Source organism: Solanum dulcamara, chromosome 1 (genome assembly GCF_947179165.1).
Source record: "Solanum dulcamara chromosome 1, daSolDulc1.2, whole genome shotgun sequence".
Classification (NCBI taxonomy): Eukaryota; Viridiplantae; Streptophyta; class Magnoliopsida; order Solanales; family Solanaceae; genus Solanum; species Solanum dulcamara.
This window is the reverse complement of record NC_077237.1, coordinates 78,465,952-78,486,900: the sequence shown is the minus strand read 5'-3', so window position 1 is coordinate 78,486,900 and position 20,949 is coordinate 78,465,952. Positions and strand designations below refer to the sequence as shown.

Genomic DNA, 20,949 nt, shown 5'->3' with positions numbered 1-20,949 from the left:
TTAATTAATAATTAATATTGAGTTCTCATAAACTTAAAAACAATCTAGTCAACAAACTTAAACATGCGGAAAATATCCTAAGAACTGTAAGTCATTTGTACCAAAACTCTAAAACGCGAAAAATATCCTAGGAACTGAAAGTCATTCGTACCAAACCTCTAAAACTAACAAGTCTAGGAAGGGAGAACAATTTCCACAAGAAAGTCATTAAAGAATTAATCAGTGTTTGAATATCTAAGTCCCGAAAGAAGGACTAGAAATAATATAGAGAGTCCACGGCAGCCTGAAAGATTTAGCTCACCCTTGAACTCGAACCACTTCTCACTCTTCTAAGCGAGGTCTCACCGCAGCCGACTGAATATGCCCCGTACTCAACAAAGACAGAGCAAGTGTAGTATCAGTACACAAAATCCACAGTGTACTGGTAGAATCACGCGGCTAGCCAGTAAGCAAGTCATGGACAAGTAAACCCAACATAGTAAGCACACATATATATAGAATAACTTAACCATTTTTTTCTCAATCAGTACTCAACAAGATCACAGTTCATCAATTCCAATATCATGAAATTTTCACATAAGGGTCCTCTCATGAGACCTGCAAACACTTAATTTGTATCGGAACGTGACACCTGATCCAAGGCTTGTGTCGGAACGTGACACCCGATCCAATTGTGTTTCGGAATGTGACACCCAATCCAATTATGTGTCGGAACGCGACACCCGATCTAAATATATAAAGCAATCACAATTACCATCAATGATCGACACTATATCACCAAGAACATGACATCATAAAACAGGCCAATAATGATCATTTCACATATTTCATAGCATGTTTCCCTATTAATATACACTTATGCATACAATGGAGCAATTTAACAAGTACATAAAACACATATGGGAAACAAAACCATCACCTACCTCGAATTCAAGCTTCAACCACTCTAAGATGCAAGAGTTTTCTCCTTCCGGGTTCGTTCTGCTTGTTCTTGGTCTAAAACAAATCACATATACACAAATGATCAATACAATGGTCTAATTCAGATGAATTATAATATAATTTCCCTCCTAGGCCAAAACCCATGATCCTAACCCCACCATAGGGCTATTTTCCATCATTAGTCTCAGTCCAAAACCCTCCTCCAATGATTACCAACCATAGTTTCTAGGTTTTAGGAATCAAATTACGAAGTAAGGAAGTGATTTTCTTACCTTTGGCGTAAAATATGGTGGAAATTAGCAAGAATTCGACATAGGTTGCTTATGGTCTCTCTTAAGAACGAAGTGAGAGTCAAAATAACCATTCTAGGGTTTTTTCCCATCTTTAAATCGGGACTGTCCCGCTCTGACGGGACCATCCCGCTCTGGCGACCCCTCTTTGGCGGGATAAATCCTGCTCTGGCGGGTTGCACGAAAACAGAGAGTTCGGAACTTGAGCTCCAAACTCCCATTTCACAGCACACCCTCTTCCCAAGACGTCTTAAATGCTTCCTATTTACGAATGTGATTCCACGCAGCCGTAAATGCTCCATATCGTCTTAGCTATCAGCTAACTAACTCAGATTAACGATTCGATCCTCCACATATCACAGAGTCACCCTAGACCTTTCCTGACTCAGAATTCTTCCCAGTCTGGCCTAGGAGGTCAACCTTGAAGACTCCTCTTTCTTCTCTAGTGAAGTCACCTAATTTTCTCGAAGTTACTACCCGAAATTTTTTGGCGAAATTCCTTTCCCATTGACCTATTCCTAACGACGGGGACATGTCATTACACTATCCTTTAATTCAAAGTTAATTCCAAGAAGCACACGTGTCGACCATGACATGTGTGCTTGTAGACTTTTGTACTATATAGTATTCTTCATACAATATATAAAAAATGGCAATTATTTGTGATATTTTAAAGTTATTTAGAGTATGTTTGTATTGACTTAATTTAAGTGCTTTTAACCACTTTGGATTATTTGAATAAATTTTTAAAAATGCTTATAAGCACTTGATTTTAAATTAAAATGATAAAAATAAGTCAAAACCATAAATTAAAATTACAAAGTTACAACTTTTAACTTATAAATCAAAATCTAAAAGTCAATCCAAATAGATTCTTAGCACCCCACCCCCTCCCCCCACCCTGGAAGTAATTCATAACATATTAATTATTACTATTATGATAAAAACTTTTTTATTACATCACATAATAAAAATTACTTACTACTATTATATAAGACGACTAGTTAAATGTAGTGCTTTACATAATTTTTGAAATTCCAAAATTGCTCCTTGGTCAGAAGTGAGCCTAGAGTCTTTCGGAAATAACTTCTCTATCTTCATTAGATAGTGATAATGTTTGCGTACATTTTATCCTTTCCAAACCTCACTTGTGGAATTCACTGGATCTATTGTTGTTACTCCTTAGTCAGAAGCCTATTGACAAACAACTGCATTTGATCCACTTTTATATACTCCCTTTGTCTTAGTTTATAATTTATATGACGGAAAAGGGTCGAATATATTCCTGTACTATTGAAAAAAGTTTAAATATACCCCTCGTTATACTTTCGGGTTAAATATACTCCTTCTGTTATACATAACAATGTTCACAATCCATTGGTTCAATGTTACTTGAGGATAAGGATAGGGAATATATCAACGTGTGTATTAAATAACATATTAAAAAAAACATGTGCAAGTAGTCCATGTGTATGAGTCAGTTTTGTTTTCCAGTGCTTTTGTACTTTCTGACTAAAAGGTATATGAGTAGTTTTCTCGACCAGTTCCATAATTAATAGTGATTTTCGTGTTTAACTACGGATTGGTATAACTAGTTTGGATTTCAGATTTTCTTATAAATATCAAATCTTAATTCAAGTTTTAATATATTGAGATAAATAATTAAATATTAAGTGTAGTGTATCATATGAATATTAATAGATTTATGTTATTTGAAGGAATTAAGACTTAACCCTATGCTTGAGATTTTAAGAAATTGATTATAAAATTGGGTTAGTTGTTGGGTCTAGGTTAAACATATATGTAGTATTGGTGTCTATGGGCTAGTTTACTCATAAATATTATATATTTGATAGATTGAAAATGGTCTGAGGCATTGAAGAAAGGAAAGACATTGGTGGATTAGCTTACCTTACTTTGGTTCTTCGGTTGAGAGGTAGGTTATGGTTTTTATTCTATATCATAGATAGATTCTTAATAGTGATGGATATTCATTGAGTAATGTGTGAAGTTTACTACGCATTTAATTGTTGTGGTTTGGATGGTTGATATGTTGTTGTGATTGGTCTGAAATCCAGAGGCCATAGAATTCATGATCTTGAATTTGCCCTATCAAAAAAAATGGTGCCTTGAATAAAGAAGGCTTGATGAAATATTATTAATGAAGTGGAATCTAATCATAAGGAATGATAAATTAATTATATTTGAATCGGGTGTCACATTCCGACACGGTATATTTGGATCGGGTGTCACGTTCTGACACGATAATATTAAAAGAAAACAACTTAAAATGACTTAATGTTACCCAATCTCCAATAACTCATTTTCCAAAAGAGTGTGATGTGGAGGCTTGAGTCCTTATGTGTGATCTTGATATTGTTGACTGGTTATGTAACTGTTCATTGGTTGCCACCTGTTAAGTGTTGTTGTTGATTTTCCGCTATTACTTATTGTATATTGATTTCTATTTTGAGTCGGCCGATGATACCTACTCAGTACATGTTATCCTGTACTGACCCCTACTTGTATCTTTTCTTGTTTTATTTCGTGAAGTGCAGCGAATGTTCCACCGACTTCGACTCGACCTCAGCTCTAGTCAGTCTTCAGTTCATCGAATTGCAGGGTGAGCTATCCCTCTAGCTCGTGATGGATTCTCTCAATTATGGCATGGTGTCCTTAGTTTTCGGACATATTTTGTTATTTATTTATTCTGGTGTTTGACATTTCCAGACTTAGTTTTAGAATTTAGATGTCCTTAATGTGATGACTTTCAGATTTTGGGGAACGTTATGTAATAGATTTTAGTGGCTTTTGTTATTTCTTACTTTAATAAGGTTTAAGCTTTCGCATTATTATCGTGTTTTATAAGTTGGGGTTGTATCGTTGGTTCTCCCACCTATGAGGTTAAGTATGGATTCCACTCATGGCCCATTTTGGATCGTGATATTTAAAAATACGAGATGCTTATATTAATATCTTCTTACAATATAAGAAAAAGACAATTATTTGTGATATTTTAAAGCTATTTAGAGTCCGTTTGGATTCGATTATTTTAAGTAAGCACTTTGGAGTATTTAAATAAATTTAAAAAAAATACTTATAAACACTTAATTTTAAATTTAAATAATAAAAATAATTCAAAATCATAAATTAGAATCACTAAGTCTTAGACTTATAAATCAAAATCTAAAAGTCAATCCAAGTATGTTCTTAATAATTCAAAATCATAAATTAGAATCACTAAGTCTTTGACTTATAAATCAAAATCTAAAAGTCAATCCAAGTATGTTCTTAATCCCCCACCGCCCGCCCACCCCACACACTTTAAGGAAGTAAATCATAACATATTAATTATTACTGCTATGAAAAAAACTTTTTTATTACATCACATAATAAAAATTACTTACTACTATTATATAAGACAACTAGTTAAATGTAGTGCTTTACATAATTTCTGAAATTGCTCCTTGGTCAGAAGTGAACCAAGCTTCTTTCAGAAATAGCCTTTTTATCTTCATTAAATAGTAATAAGATTTATATATATTTTATCATTTCTAAATCTCATTTATGGGATTTCACTGGATCTATTATTGTTGCGCATTTGAGCCACTCTCTTTGTCTCAGTTTATACTTTATATGACTCACTACCCTTTTTTATCAATTTCAAAAAAAAATGTCATATTTATATATTAAGTAACAATTTAACTTTAAAATATTTATTTTATTCTTAATGAAATAATTTATAATCATACAAAGTCACAAACATTTATCACTTATTTTAAACCACAAATTTTAAAAATATACATATTTTTTATTTTTAAATTTTATGTCAAGCCAAATTATATTCATATAAAATGGGATGGGGGAGTAGTATACTAATAATAATCTAACTTGACATTGTCCAAACAAGAAAACATGAATTAAAAAAAGAAAAAAAGAAGAAGAAGGAATCACCATTAACAGGAAACTAAAGAGGCCCCAGCTACCTATTACTAAAAGTCTAAAAAACTCATACCAAGTGTTGAAACAACTTGTTCAGCTTTGTAAGCTTTGCTTTGGGATCTACAAGAAAATGGAAGTAGAGAAGGAGCAGTAATTGATGATGTTGAAGTTAGCAGTTTGCTTAAGCCTAATTTGGGCATTGACTCTTCTCTATGGAGAGATGTTCTCATTTTGGATCCCCTTTCTCTCCTGTTCTTGGCCTCATCCTCCTTCTTCCAAGGTAAAGCTCTAAACTTTGATGAAGTAGCAATTCAAGAATCATTTTTCCCTTATTTGACAGTGTTCAGCTGCAAGTGAGCTGGGATTTTGAGGGGTTGTGTGATGTTAAAGAAATGATCTTTTTTTTATTGAGCTTTAGTTACTGTGAATGATTTCTCATTTGTAAGTCTTTTGTGGGAATTGGGATCCCAAATCTTAAGCAGCTTAACTCCAGATCAGGGAATATTCAGCTCCCTGTTGACCAACAGAGAAGAAGTTTATCCTCCCAATTGAATCTGTGAATTAGTTGCCGTTTGCTCATGAATATTTTCCTGAGTTGAATTCCGGAAATCATGTTTGGCCATAAAATTTAGAAAGTTGAAAAACATCAAGAAGTTGTACTTGTCCTACCACTTTTTATGCTAATTGGAGCAGTGAATTTGTGTTATAGTTCTTGTTTACTCATTGAGAATCACAAGCCTGTCAAAGGCTCCTGATTGATTCAGATTTTATCAAGAGGCTGGCTTGTTTAGAAAATTAAAAAAAAATAAAAGAAATCTTATGAGAAAGTTTACTTATAATTACACGTGTAAGTGGTAAATTTTGTATGCTAGATACTTTAGTGAGGAAATTTATTTGGTTAATTTTTGAGCAATAATTTGGTAGCTACATAAGGCAAAATTTTCCGGTAAGTTTCCCTTCATGGAGTATACTTCTTAATTATCTCGATACTAAGATGTATATATTTTAATGGCTTGTCCCCTCCATAAAGATTCAGCTTTTTTGAGCTGGCGCAAAAACTATGGTAAACTTTTTTCTTACTTGCCTTGTACTAAAATATGCAGCAAGATACTCAGGCGTATAAACCTTTGTTGTCCTTGATTTCAGACAGATGGAGTAGATCATCAGCATGACTATGTGAAAATTGCTGTTCTGACTGATCCTCAGGTATTGCTTCTGAAAATTATGGGGGCTTTACTGTGCTTATCTTTATATTTTTCTGTACTTTGCCATTTTGATTTCGTATTCATAACAAATTATATTTTGACAGCTCATGGATAGAACCTCTCTTCGTCTTTCCCTGAAATCCTTTGCACTTGAAGCTGCTCAGTTCTATACAGATTTGTACATGCGCAGGGCATTCTTATCATCTATTTTACCTTCCAAACCAGATGTAATTCTGTTCCTAGGTGATTATTTCGACGGTGGACCTTTTCTATCCGATGAAGAGTAAGTACTAAGTTGTGTATGCTTAATGTTCTATCTGAAAATTTTACTCTTCTTATAAAAAGTTAAACTACTTTGTGGATGAAGATTGAAACCTAGCTCTGATTAACAAGAGTAGCTTCCCATATAATTCCCTGTTTTTCTCATTCGAAAATTCTACTTTTTGGACTAATTTAAGGCACATTCCTATGAGTTAATTCCTGGTATAATGTAATTTAGTGATTTTTATGAATGAAATATCTGAATGTTTTCTAGCTATTCTTTTGCTTTGGACTTCGATTTATTTAATTTGATAGATGGCAGGAATCCTGGAGCCGGTTTAAGCATATATTTGACATTGACATGCTTGAGCAAACTACAAACATAAAGCTGTACTACCTTGCTGGAAACCATGATATAGGGTATGCAGCTTTTCACTCGCATATGCCAGAGGTGTGTTAATTATTCAGATAGAATTGGAACATATTATTTGACTGATACCAAATTTAAATTTTAATATGCTTTTTGACTTGTTCATATTTCATCTTCATCAAATTACTCATAAGCCTCTGGAAAGATGAAGATTAAATCTCCTTCTAAAACATTGCATGAAACAAACCTATTATTTAGTGGATGGTCTCAAAGTTCCGCGGCCTAGAAGGCCGTAGTCCCTCTAAGAAGCTCGCCACGAAGGGATACCTCCACATAGCTAGTTAGCAGGCTGAGGTCTTGTTCACTAACGGAATTAACCCGACAGATCACTCCACCAACTAAGAACAACCATGCACCACCACCCATAGAATCAAGAAAGAGTTCTCATCTTGTCAATCCTTACTATGTCTGGACCTGATAAGTTTCCCCCCTCTTGTGTCAAAATAAGCCGCAGGCTCCACTCCTAGTGGAGCCCTTCCGTCAATTCTTTTAAATTTCAGCCTTGCGACCATACTACCCTGGAACTCAAAAACTTTGATTTCTCATAAGGTGTCGGTGGAATCCTAAATGCAACATTCGCCGATCCTTGGTTGGCATCGTTTATGGTTGAGACTAGGACGGTATCTGATCGTCTTTGAGCTCCCAAGTTTGCACAATAAGTATTGAAGAAATAGTTTTTGGTGAGTTGCGGCTTGCGCGAGTTCAATTATCACATTAGGAAACTTTTGGTTGAAAGTTTAGTCCCGAGCTTTGTCTTTCTAGTGTCCCAGATACTGGAAAATTGCTGGAATAGTGTCCATGATTAACTGTAGCAAGTTATCTTGTTGGTCATAACTCATAATTGTAAAGGAAATTTGATGTACCAAATTTTCTACAACCAAGAGTTCCGATGAGTACCAGGTTTTCACATTGAGAGGCAGAAAAAAGTTTAATAACTATGATAACTCAACTATTGTTCATTGAGTTGGATGATAGAACTTAATTTTGGAGTCATGATCATCTAAGAACTAAGGTCCGTTTGGACATGATTTCAGATCACTCATTGATTTAAAGTTAGATTGATTTGAAGTTGAAATTTTGTTTGGACATGCAATTAAGATTCTTTTAAGTTGTATTTTTTCTCATAAACATGAAACCCCACTATTTGTAAAAACTATCAAAACTTTCCCAAAATTCACGAGCATAAGTCTTTTTTTACAAAATTTAAAATGATGGGTCTTTCCTTACAAAATATAAACTTATGGTTCAAGTTTGACATTTAAAAATTTTGGAATTTGAAATCTACTTTTTTTTTTGTGGAGAATTTGACATTTGAAATTGAAGTTGAAATTTTGTGCAAGTTTCTTAAACAATTTCAAATCAAAACTTGAAATAGGGGTCCCAAATCCCATGGCCAAACACCTTTTAAGTAAGTTAACTAATTTATTATCCATAACATGAAGAGTTTTCAGATTAGGTCATCTAGTTTTGTAGTTGATGGTAAAGTAGATACTTAAAGAAACCCATATATGCTTCAATTTATCTGGCATCAGTACTTGTTTCAATGAGCACCAAATGTCTCTATAAAACCAAGTTACTGTTTGCTACAAGAGTTCAATGTTTTCAGCTATGAGACAAAATCATGCTTGCATTTGGCTAGCTATTTTGTCATGTTACTAGCCTGATGGGAATCTCTATACTGGAAACTTTAACATACAGATTTAGAACTGTTTTTGGATTGGCTTAAAGAAAATGACTTTTAAGTTAAAAAGAAAAAAGTAGGGGTGGGGGGGCGGGCAACTTTTACCTTTTTGTAGATCTAACTTATTTTTAACACTTTTTTGATTTGCCAAACACTTTCAAAAGCTAAAAAATAAATTAAAAGCTGATTTGACCAACTTTTAAGCCAACCCAAGCAGGCTCTTAGTGCCTTCATTGCTCATGCCTGGTCTGTGAAGCAGAACATTCTGGTTTATTCCTATTCTATTTCCAATCTTATCGGTGCACACAATGATGCAGGTTATCAAACGCTATGAGAAAGCATTTGGTGCAAGGTACTATCAATTTACGGCTGGGAAAGTAGATTTCATCGCCATCGATGCACTAACCTTAGATGGTAACATCACAATGTACTCTTTACTTGGAGCTCTTTTTGTTGTTTCTATTAATATAAAAAAGTTTGGGGACTTCAACAGTTATTGCTTAGAGATAAAATTAACTTTTCTCGTTTCAGTGTCATAAGTGTCAATATCCATTTTTTGAATAACTGTTCAAGAATATATTTGCCTGGTCTTTTTCTCTCTCTTATTTCAATCTCCCCAATTCATTTATACCTTTTTATGTACATGTAGTGTCTAAAAATGCTAATTTATTTAATAGTTGCTGTTTCAGAATGCCGTGCCAATTTTATGTCTTCATCTTCACATTAGTTCTGGCAGTAATTGGGGGGGTTCCATGGACCTTTTCTCAGAGTGCTGGTGCAAAATTTATTTTCTTGAGTGTAACTTCTGATACCAAACAGATGCGATATCCATGACCTGGGGTTTCGATAATTTGCTTTTAATATAATGTAGTTTTTGCTATCACCTAAATAAGCATCTAACTATTAATGTATAGTTCTCTGTATGACACATGACCATGTGACTACTCTTCGACGATCTGAATAGATTATATAAGTATTATTTCATTGCTAATGAGCTGGTTCAATTCATGGTGTTGTTATTTTGTAGTGACTCACAGCAAAATCTCTTGTCTGCAGGGCATCCCCAAAACGATGTAACCTCTGCCACATGGGATTTTGTCAAAAATGTCTCTAAGCGTATGTTCTGCCAATCACTATCCATGTATGCTGTGATTTGACTTAAGTGTAAGATGCTCAGATCATTTTATTCTGTCTTATGCAGATTCATCTTCAAATCCAAGGGTCCTATTGACTCATATTCCATTGTATCGACCAGATCAAACTGCGTGCGGTCCATACCGCTCATCATCAATTATTAATCAGGTAATGTTTAACTTTTTCTTAAACTTGTCAAAGTTGTTTTAGCTTTTTCTATTTTATAGAGGAAGGATTCCCTCCTCTGAAAGTCACCGTTGTACTATTCCTCTCTAGTAAAAGAACAAGTGATTTTTGAGAACCTAAACAATAAGGATTGAGAGTCTTGGAGAACCTAAACGATCTTTAAAAATTCTTCTTCATTTTGTTTGTTGCTATTGTGAGGAGAAAAATCACATTTTTCTTGTAATATGGTTAATTAATAGGTCTGTCATAATTCTTTTTTTGATAAACATATCTTTGGTGTCATGTAGAATCCCGAGAGAAAGAGTTTATAATGAAAAATTACATATTTCATTATTTATTTCAGAGAATCAACCGTGCTGCTCAGGATAATGAAATATTGTAAGCTCTTACTCTCAGCTTTAGTGGCTTAGTTTGGATTTACCGTGTCTGTACACATGGATGTTTATGTCAGACTTGGTCACAATTCCATTCACAGATATCAAAACTATATTACTGAAAACGGAACAAATGACCTGCTTGACTCGATCAAACCTGTAAGTATTTCCTTCCATTTTATGATGCATATCCAAAACAAAGTAGCAAATATAAAGGGAAGAAATCTTTACACAATACTAATTGAAATGAATGTCTTTTGGGTTGCATTATTTCGAGTTTGTGCAGGCACTTATTCTCTCTGGGCATGACCATGATCAGTGTACAGTGATCCACAAGTCCAAATATGGTTCCGTAAAAGAGGTATCACACCTTGTTCAACTGAAAAAGTTTGTATTGATTGGATGGTGTTTGATTGATAGTGTTATGCAGCATACTCTAGGGACTATAAGCTGGCAGCAGGGAAATTTGTTTCCATCTTACATGCTATTATCTGCAAGTAATCTTGTCTTACTGGACGGATCAAAGCCAGAGAATGCAATTTCCACCAAAGTGTGCTTTCTCCCTGTGCAGACTTACATTTATATATGGTAATTCAGTATATTAAGATGAAAATGAAAACACTTATCTTAATAAACCGTGTTTCTTGTAATCAGAAAGTTTGTTTGTGGATGTGTCAGGTATCTTTTGCTGTTTGTCATGACCCTTCTTTTTGCCGTCCTTTGGCCCACGAATGGGGTGCTCTTTCTGCACTATCTTGGTGGATTTCTGAGCAATGTAAGAAGTCTAATTAGTTCTAGCTTTTCGGGAGATGGGAAAAAACTGAAAAGCGAAGATGAGATATATGAATATGAGGAGATCTGGGACGCAGAAGGATCGATGCACCTCATAAAGAAATCCTTTAAAGTGTCTTCTACATGCTCAAGCGAGAGCGCTTCAGTAGAACGGTATGTCCCCGTCAGAGAGAACTAGTCATTGCGTGAACTGCAGCGAGTAATTATTTCTATTTACTTGAGCATGCTTATGTGTTTCTCGAAGTTGCCTCCTAGATTATGAACACCATAATCTTGTTGGGTAGCAATGCACTTTGAGAATTGCAGGATCCAGTCGTGCATTACAGCAAGTCCCATGACCTCTAAAAGTTTGTGTCTAAGAGCCTGTTTGGATAAACTTTTTTTAAGCTACTTTTTTTTAAGTTGGAAATCCCAGCTTTTCATTTTCAGCTTTTTTAAAGCTGTTTTGCCTTAAAATGAGTGTTCAAAAGCACTTTTTTTCATTTACCCAAACACCATAAAAGAGCTTAAAAGCTATTTTAACTTAAAAAGTAATTAAAATAAGCCTACCCTAACAAGCTCTAAGTCTACTGTCAGTGGTGAAGTATCTCACACTTCAATTTGGCATGTAGTAGTCTAAGTTGCTCGGCTTTCGGTGCTTCACCCCTGTCGACAGGACGTGGGTGTGGGATCCGTAACAGTTCTGGTCAATCCATTTTGGATACTTTGACCAAAATCGATAGAGAAATTCAAGACACATGCAGTGATTTTTGAAACAAAAAACAAAAGCTAGGATGAATCATAATTTAGGCATATGCTTTTTTTATCGTTAAAAGATATTTGCATTAAAAGATATTTTCACCAGTCAACATCACTACTGAATGTGCAATGAACTCTTGAAGTCCATCATGGCCTCTGCGTCATTTGCAACAACCATGTTACACCAAAAAAAAGTAAAGGAGATGCATATATACTTAATAATAATTATAGATTCAAACTTGCTCTAATAAAATCTTGCATTCCTTTCCTTCCAAATAGTCCAACCATAACTTTGGCATATTTTTATAACTTTGTTTTTAGATATCTGAATTATTTTTAGCTAAATCCTCGCACCAGTATCCATACTGGATTTTGTACCACGGAATCTTAAAATTTAGATCACGAAGGATCCGACCTCTAGATTCGCACTCTTATCGGACACCCACACTCGAGTCCGAGCGATTTAGGTACTCGTCCTTCAATATTTTCTTTTTCTTTTTCTATAGAAAATTTGATTCCGTGTTGATTTGTTCAAGATAAGCAAGCTATCCATGCTATCATCACTCCAGTTCAATGTTTCTCATTCTTCTGTAATCTATTGGAGCCTCCTTGTATTTTAGACTATTTGATGCTCAAGTTACATAGCTGCCTTTTTCTCGAATGCAGGGGCAATGCCGTCATGCGATCAGTTGCCAGAAAACAAGAAACGGATGCCTCAAATCCCTCTGATGTGACTTTACATATAGGATCAGATGCCGCAGTAAAAGCACTGCCTCGGACAAACAAATCAAAGACAAAGATGGTAATTAGGAGATTGGTGAGGACATTGAGTATAATTTCTATCGTTGCAGCTTTTAACATCCCTCTATATATGATGCTTCTTTTCAAAGATTGGATTGATAAATGATGTACTATTCAAATATGCCAGTGATGTCTGGCTTAGGTTAGGTACTTCCCAATTAAGACAAATAGAGACGAGGCGTAAATATAAGCAGGCGTTAGAAACTATCCCTTCTTTCACATGCTCGCGGTATTCAGTTGCTCTGTTGTTGTAATTGTTATTGTTGTTGTTTTAACATATCCAGTACTTGACCAAGTAGTTACTACCATTGAGGATATGAACAGAAGATTTGTAGTTTCTTTTACTTAACATAATGATACTTGGTATACAAACTTGTTTTTTTTTTCTCTCCTTTGATTTATTTTTCTTCAGAGTGTTGATTACAAAGTGGCTTTGGATAAGAAGGATTAACATTTGCACCTCAACTAGTGTTGTTTATATTAGTTTAAAGTTGTCACTAGTTGCTCATCAACTTTAACTAATGAATCACCAAACTATACAATATTAGTTTCAGTGTCTTTTTACGATTTGTGATAAGGTGTATTCTTACCGTTTCAATTTGTTTGTCTTATTTTTCTTTTTTGTTTGTCTTACCGTTTCAGAGTCTCACATTAATTAGGAAATGGACTAGTGGTTTGCTTATATGCACTTAGGCAAACCTCCCTTTATATATAAGCTAACTTTTTAGATTGAGTGAGGTGCATGTGTCATATCTTTATACGCGTAGACAGAGAACATCAATAACTGTTAAAACATCCAAAAGGGAATGCTGATAAATGGATACAAACCATTTAGCATATTGCTCATTACTTTTTGTTTCCAGCTGAAGATTTTGTACAATAAAAGATCCAACTGATACAATTCATTTTCATTATCAAACAAATCTAGTTACAAGTAATCACTGAAACAACATTTATTCAATAGGTTCACAAGACAATTCCAATCTACATACATCCAACAACAACAACCATAATAGACTAATAGTTGCAACAACTTTTGCAATTACAACACCTAAATTTGATCCGTAAACTTTATTCAAGACACGAAAAGCTCTAACAAATTTATTTTTTGAGGCGTAAATCACTTTATCAAGGCATGTCAATCTAGCCTTTCCAAAAGGATGAAATCCTGATCAACATTCTTCTCCCTTCCAAGTCTTACAGAGTTAACATAATTAACCGGGCTGTGAGCAGAAATTCCCGGAAGAAACAGCCCCATCATCCGAAAAAGTACTGATTCCCAACTCTCTTTATACTCAGGTCCATATATGTAACACATAATGAAGCTTCTGATAAACTCCCAACCAGCATTCAGATATACTGGTAACACGAATCGTAGACCAAAAAAGTTCCTGTTTGGTTCTTCGTGTACTTCCTGCTCAACGTATAAGCTGCTGTAGTACATACAAATACCAAAATGCTTATACAGGAATGTTTTATCATCATAAGGTAACCTCGGAACAAGATCATTGCTATAAACAACTCTGAAGTACTTAGGCACTGGATGTTCCAAATGTTCTTCCATGAACCTCCTTAACTGCCTATTCCCAATCCTAGGTTGCCCATATGTGTATACACCTAATAATCTTTTCATGACATCTGTTTCCTCATGTATAACTAGCATCGTTGGAAATAGTATAGCCAACGCTCCTCCTAAGCTATGTCCTGTAACGACAAACCTTGCATTCTCGTGCTCCTTTAGCATACTTTTGAGTTTGCTTCTAACAGTGTAGTAAGCTGTCCTCCTCTGTGGATGAGCAATAGTTACATCAACAACGAAGAGTTGTTCATGAAACGTGGAAACGTTTTCTCTGTTTCCTAATCCTAACGCCTCTAGAAATCCCATATGTACTTTTCCTAATTTAGGAATCTCATACCAAGAGTAGTCGAAATCAGTTATCCAATCATCAGCATCAAATGGCTCTGTACCCCTGAAGCTGATCAAAATCAAGTTTGCATCTTTTGGTTTATCGCTTAGTATGAAAACTTGAGTCGAACTCTCTTTCTGGTAATCTGTTCCAACAAACACAGATTTTCAAGAAAGACGATATTCATACTATCAGAAAATGCAGAATTGGCTTTGAGGCATAAATGAATCGACTTTCCTTAAAGAGATATTGCATGTATACAAACAGGGGAAAATACAAGCAATTCCCTTCAGAATAGTCATGATGTGTCTGTTCAATTTAGGACCTCTATATATTACGTACAAACTATATATCTAGGGCATAAGTTGAGTTTCTCACCATTCCAGCAGTTGTAAAAATCCACAAAATGCATCTGTTTTGGAATAGATAAAAAGGTTACTTCTAACAAATGATCAAGAAAATACTAGTAATAAAGACGAAGCTGAAGTATAATATATATACCTTCCAGTGATGATTAACAACGTCCTTAATGACGTTTTCGTTCTCATAGGCCAACTTTGAAGACATGATACATAAGTCCATAAGAGCTATATGTCCCATTCCCAGTTGTACATTTTTATCAAGTCCAGAGATTTCCTTGGTTAATATTTCAGTGTCGTATAATAAGTTAATTCTCCCATCTATATGGCCAATAATACTTATGAAAGTTTCAGTGCCTCTCTGTGGTATCACCAGCTTTCCTGTTTACTTGAAACATTTTGTTTATAATCAGATAACTAATTTAAAACGGAGGTGAAACTAGGATATCAACTTTATGGGTTCTGAATGTACAATATCTATTTTAAGTGATAATAGCTGGATTCTTATTTAATAAATTTATTAACAGAAATACACTATGTAAACAAAATCTATTGAGTTCGACCGAACCCACATGCAAGCTACTAACTCTGCCGCTGATTTAAAATAAATCAAAAATTTCAAAATTTTATGTTCAGTCAATTATCGTCACGTAAAATGAAACAGAAGAGCTAGGAAGTATGTTAGTAGTAGTAGTAGTATTACCATGCAAGATATTGTGGAGTAAGCCAAAAAAGTTGTCATTAAGAGAGAAGAGGTTGATGAAAAACTCAAAGAAGTTGCCACTCCATTCCATTGGTTTCTTAAACACCTTCAGTATTTTCCTCACTACAATGGACACAAATATCACCCATATATGATCATCCACTTCTTCTCCACCGCCACCACCACCACCACCATCTCCGTCAGCATAAGAATATTCGAGAAACTTAGCATTCATCTCTCCTCGTACGCCTCCAAGGAGGAGGCATACGAGGTCCCATATTCCTCCATTTTCCGGTTTCACAATCAAGAACGTTACGTTATTTGTCGCCATGTCGAAAGTGTACGTACGTAGAATTAGTTAAGTTGATAATTTTAATAAATGCATTTGTTGTTAGGATGACAAAATGTGAATTTATAGCACTAATAATTGGGGGAAATTGATAAGTCACTAGTCACGTACCGTGTAGTAAAAGTATTGTATTCTACAATGAAGGCAATAATAAATATAGAAGATGACGTCAATAAGGTAAGGGTCATCAAAACACTATACGATACTTTCTCGGAATATTATCTTTTTTAAAAGTGATTTTTAAATTGATTGGGGTCCTCTTATGAAGTTCTAGGCATGGGTGTGTTTAGTATGCCTAGTTACGGAATATTTTGCAACTTTTTCATGTTCGTTTTGTTAAAAAATTTGTTTTTTTTTTAATTTAAGATGTTGGGTAATGTCAATATCTTGTTTATGGCAAGGTCCATGAAGGTGAAGGTGGATCAGATCGGAGTCATGATCGATCATGGTGCTTACTTGGTGGATTTGGTTAAGAAATAAACTTGTACCTAAGGGTGTATAACAAAAAATATTTATCGAGTTATTGATTTGATATTGACTTTATAATATCGGATCATTGGGTAAATCGAGAATCCATTAAGGCATATTTAATTTACTACTTTAATTGATTACTACATCTGCCCTTTAACCTTCAATCCACATTATTGTCCTAGTTCTTTTATTTGTGTTGCACTTGTACAGTTTTTTTCATGTTCATTACTACTGAATCTATTTTATGAGCATTCCGTAAATTTACGTTATTGTCTTGTCGCGTCAAATTGTTGGAAAAGACATATAATTATTTTATGAACATTTTTTTATTAGTTAAATCAAAAATCGAACTGTTAAGGACCAAAATCGCTAAACCGAAAACCAATAAAAATATCTTATTAGTTTGGTTATTGATTTAGCGCATTTAAAAATCGAAATCGATAATACATAAAATCGAACCGAACCGACCAATGCACACCTCTACTTGTGCCCTTGTTACCAGCTATAGCTTTTAACAATAATGCTAAGTGTTTAATCCTAATAAGTGGTATCAAAAGCAAAGTCATGAATTCAATTCCCAAAAGCAACATGTTGCATGAGGCAGATGATGAGAGGGGGATTGTTGGGTTTGTCAACATCGATTCTGTCTATGACAAGACATTTGCTTGGTAGACTTAATTAAGAAATAAAGATGCACCCTTATTATTAGTTATAACTTTTGACATGATGATAATTATTTGATCCTACCATAAAAAAACAAATTCCTTAAATGACCAAATTGGTTTTCCTAATAAAACAATGGAAAACAAGTTTCACAAAATAACTTTCCATATTAATTATCTCCTACTTTTCAATAGAGTTTGAAATCTAAATGACAAGACAAAAAAAAGTCAAATGAAATGTTACTCGACAGAAAAGTATTTTATCTTATAAACCACATATAACGCTATAATTTCATGCACTATAAGTGACCTGGATCCTAATCGCCAATGGAAATCAAAAAAATCTACGTCCCTGTTAAAATTTGTTACCCAAATTATTTTCTTAAAAATGCATAACGCAGGAAGAACATGAAAACTTGTTCCTGCGCTATGAATTTTTCTATATATATATAAAAATAAAAATAAATTGGTAACAAATTTTAACGAGACATTAGCCAAATCACCTATAGCTCATGAAATTACTAGGCTATATAGATAGTTTAGATACAATTACTTTTCCATCCATTATATAGTTTATTTGCCTTTTTTTTATTAGACTAGCGATTAGCGAATATGTAATTATTAATTAGTTAATCAGTTAAATATGTACTGATTTAATAGTTTAATACTTGCAGATTTTACTTCTATCTGCGGAATAGAAGGTAAAAAGATTTATTTTATTTTATTTTTTAATTAAAATTTTTAAAAAATCCTTTTTATCTTCTACTCCATAAAAATATAGTAAAAAGTTTTGTATATTTTACTATTCTTCAACTTTTTTTATATAATTATACGTACTAAATATATTGTTGTTGTAGTAATTATTTATCAACCCTGAAAACCACATTGCAAAGGATGATATAAGCTAAATACACTAATTTCAAGGAAGTCTACTTACAATTTACAAAAGCCTACAAAATATATTTAAATTAAATATTAATGTGTTGATAATTCTCAAGTAATCAAGGGAAGAATTTATATCGTAGTAAAAGGTGAAGTAGCTAGGTGTAGTATAAGTTATATATTTTGAACGTTAGTTTTTTTTTCTTCAAATAAATATTAGAGGTATTGTCTTGTAATTCGAACTTTGCAATAAATTTAAGAATATAGTATTCTAAAATTTAAATAATATAGTAGATTATCCTGAATCGAACTCAGCAATCTCCATAAATAATATATTTTATAATTTAAATCTTAAATTCGCTTTTAACGAGTATCCATAATTTTGATTTGTTTGCGTCATTTGGCAATGGTCCTCACAAAGAACTTAGCATTGAGAAACCCTATAGGACATACAAACGGCACTGATACATGTGGACCATATGTTTATCGGAAAGGAATATTTTGGGATTTGGGCTAACGGTTTTTATTTATTTTCTCTTTTTCAAATTATTTATCGTGTTTGTTATACGCTTTTAAAAAAGCACTAATTAGAATGGATTTTTGAACATTATATATTTATTTATATCTCAACATATAATATTTCGTTATTAAATATTTATTCTATTGAGATATATGTATTATCTTAGTAAAAATCACATCCACTAACAAAATCAACAAAAGCAATGTGAGTCTACTAAACTACCCATAATTAATAAATGTCTCTTGAAAAATGAATAATATTAAAAATATCGAGTAGAAGAGTATAATCATAAAAACATACTATTTTATCTTGAACTTCTAACATGACACTTATTGCGGGATAATTTATTTTAGGGAAAAGACTCAAATATGCTATCAAAATTTGAGAAAAGACTTATTTATATCATCCGTTAAAAGTTTGGTTCATCTATGTCATTGACGTTTGAAAAAATACTCATATATGACATTATTTTTTAACTCCAATTTTGCAAAATCACTCAAATAATTTTTATCACTTTTCTATTGGAGTTTTGAATCAAATCTACTCTTTTTGCTTCCTCTTCTTCAAGAAGACCAAAAACACATGAAGAACACCAAGAACTCCAAATTTCCAACTTCTTGATTTTTTTACGAAATCACCTCAAATTTCAATAGTAGCATCCCTCCGATAGATATCAAAATCCAATATAGTTTGAGCTCGAATTCAACCTAACCCAACAAGACACTTAAAATTTCTTCAAAGTTTCAAAACTTTAACCTCCTTTAATGGTGGAATTTTCACCACAACTCCAAATTATTTGAAATTTTGAACATAAACTCAAAAAATAATATGTTAAAGTTCACTATGTGTATGTTCAAAATTCCAAGTGATTTGGAGTTGTGGAAAAAATTCTATCATTAAAAGAGGTTAAAACTTTGAAGAAATTTTAAGTGTGTCTTGTTGGGTTAGGTTGAATTCGAGCTTAAAAGATATTGAATTTTGATATCTAGCTTGGTGCGATGCTACTATTGAAATTTAGGTGATTTCGTAAAAAATTGAATAAGTTGAAAATTTAAAGTTCTTGGTGTTGTTCATGTATTCTTGGTGTTCTTGAAGAAGAAGAAGAAGAAGAAGCAAAAAGAGTACATTTTGTTTCAAAACTCCAATAGAAAAGTGTTAAAAGTAGTGTGGGTGATTTTGCAAAATCAGAGTTAAAAAATAATGGCATAGATGAGTCTTTTCTCAAACGGCAATGACATAGATGAATCAAACTTTTAACTCATGACATAAATGAGCCTTTTCTCAAAATTTGATGGCATATTTGAGTTTTTTCCCTTTATTTTATTTTTTAGCTATGGTAATACTTATTTTGAGAAGGAGAAAATAGTATTTAAGAATAATATTACTAAGGATAAAATGAGAAATAATAATTAATTTTATCTTGAACTTTTAAAATGATGAATAATTTGAAATGGATAGAGTAGCAACTAATGACGTCAAATGATTAGATTAAGTTTAATTTAAGAATGTCACAATGGATTGAGTTAACAAACGATTGGGTCATTGACCCGCTGAAGCGGGTTGGGCGGAAATGAGCTTAAAATCGAATCATAACTCAACCTGCTCAATTCTTACTAAGTTTTAAAATCAAAGTTTATTTTCTTATAATTTGTTTGACCTAATAAAAAAGATTTCCTTATGCTATAATTATATAAAACAAATCAATGAAAACATGTGTGCCAAAAATATTTAGACAAAATTTCTAATGAGCCAATCTGAATCACATATTAATCCATTTTAAAAATAGGTTGAACTAAGCATGTCAATATAATTTCAATTTACAAAATATGTGGATTATTAATTCGTTCAAATCCAAATAGATTGGGTGTGTCATAATTTTATGAGCTGATTTTGCCATTTCTAGTAGCAAGTCAAGTTTAAAAATGGCTAAGATGGATTGATCTGATATTTTGTCTCTAATAAGAAAAGTCTTACAAAAATGACCATCATAAGGGGTAGTTTTAATTTTTTGGCCTCGGTTAACAATCCTTTTTAAAAATAACTTTCATCTTCAGATTCTAACTTTTGCCCGTACGGTAGATGTTCAAAATATTTTAAGATAGTGAATTGGCTCAATTGACCAAAAGTTCTGCTTATAGGCAAAAGTTAAAACTTAGGTATGTTGTCAATTAGACATAAGTTCTAAGTTTAGCTCATAAGGCAAACGTCATGTCATTTCAAGATAGCAAACCTGCTCAATTGACCAGAAATCTGTGTTATAGGTAAAAGTAAGAACTTAATTATGTTGTTCATCAAACATAAGTTCTAATTTTTGCCAATA

The 20,949-nt window shown here is 33.2% G+C and overlaps 2 protein-coding genes across 3 annotated transcripts; one reads left to right on the top strand and one right to left on the bottom strand.

Moving 5' to 3' along the window:
• The first annotated feature begins 5,128 nt into the window (after positions 1–5,128).
• Positions 5,129–13,150, top strand: LOC129872274 (uncharacterized protein C630.12). 2 transcript variants are annotated; one of them, XM_055947236.1, is made up of 13 exons: positions 5,129–5,454; positions 6,321–6,380; positions 6,484–6,662; positions 6,956–7,091; positions 9,069–9,165; positions 9,808–9,867; positions 9,953–10,053; positions 10,415–10,449; positions 10,547–10,604; positions 10,732–10,806; positions 10,876–11,033; positions 11,124–11,390; positions 12,642–13,150. In XM_055947236.1, exons 1-13 carry the CDS (start codon positions 5,332–5,334, stop codon positions 12,880–12,882), a joined length of 1,590 nt encoding a protein of 529 aa, XP_055803211.1. In that variant the 5' UTR covers positions 5,129–5,331; the 3' UTR covers positions 12,883–13,150. The 2 variants fall into 2 exon arrangements, with proteins under 2 accessions (XP_055803211.1, XP_055803293.1); XM_055947318.1 differs by having other exon boundaries at positions 5,365–5,454; positions 6,278–6,380.
• Positions 13,151–13,914: 764 nt separating this feature from the next.
• Positions 13,915–17,688, bottom strand: LOC129894426 (triacylglycerol lipase OBL1-like; the record flags this gene model as incomplete). Its single annotated transcript, XM_055970128.1, has 5 exons — positions 13,915–14,828; positions 15,062–15,095; positions 15,185–15,423; positions 15,746–16,076; positions 17,638–17,688. Coding segments are annotated over 5 exons (1,569 nt in total), but the record flags the coding sequence as incomplete, so codon positions are not given.
• Positions 17,689–20,949: the final 3,261 nt, after the last annotated feature.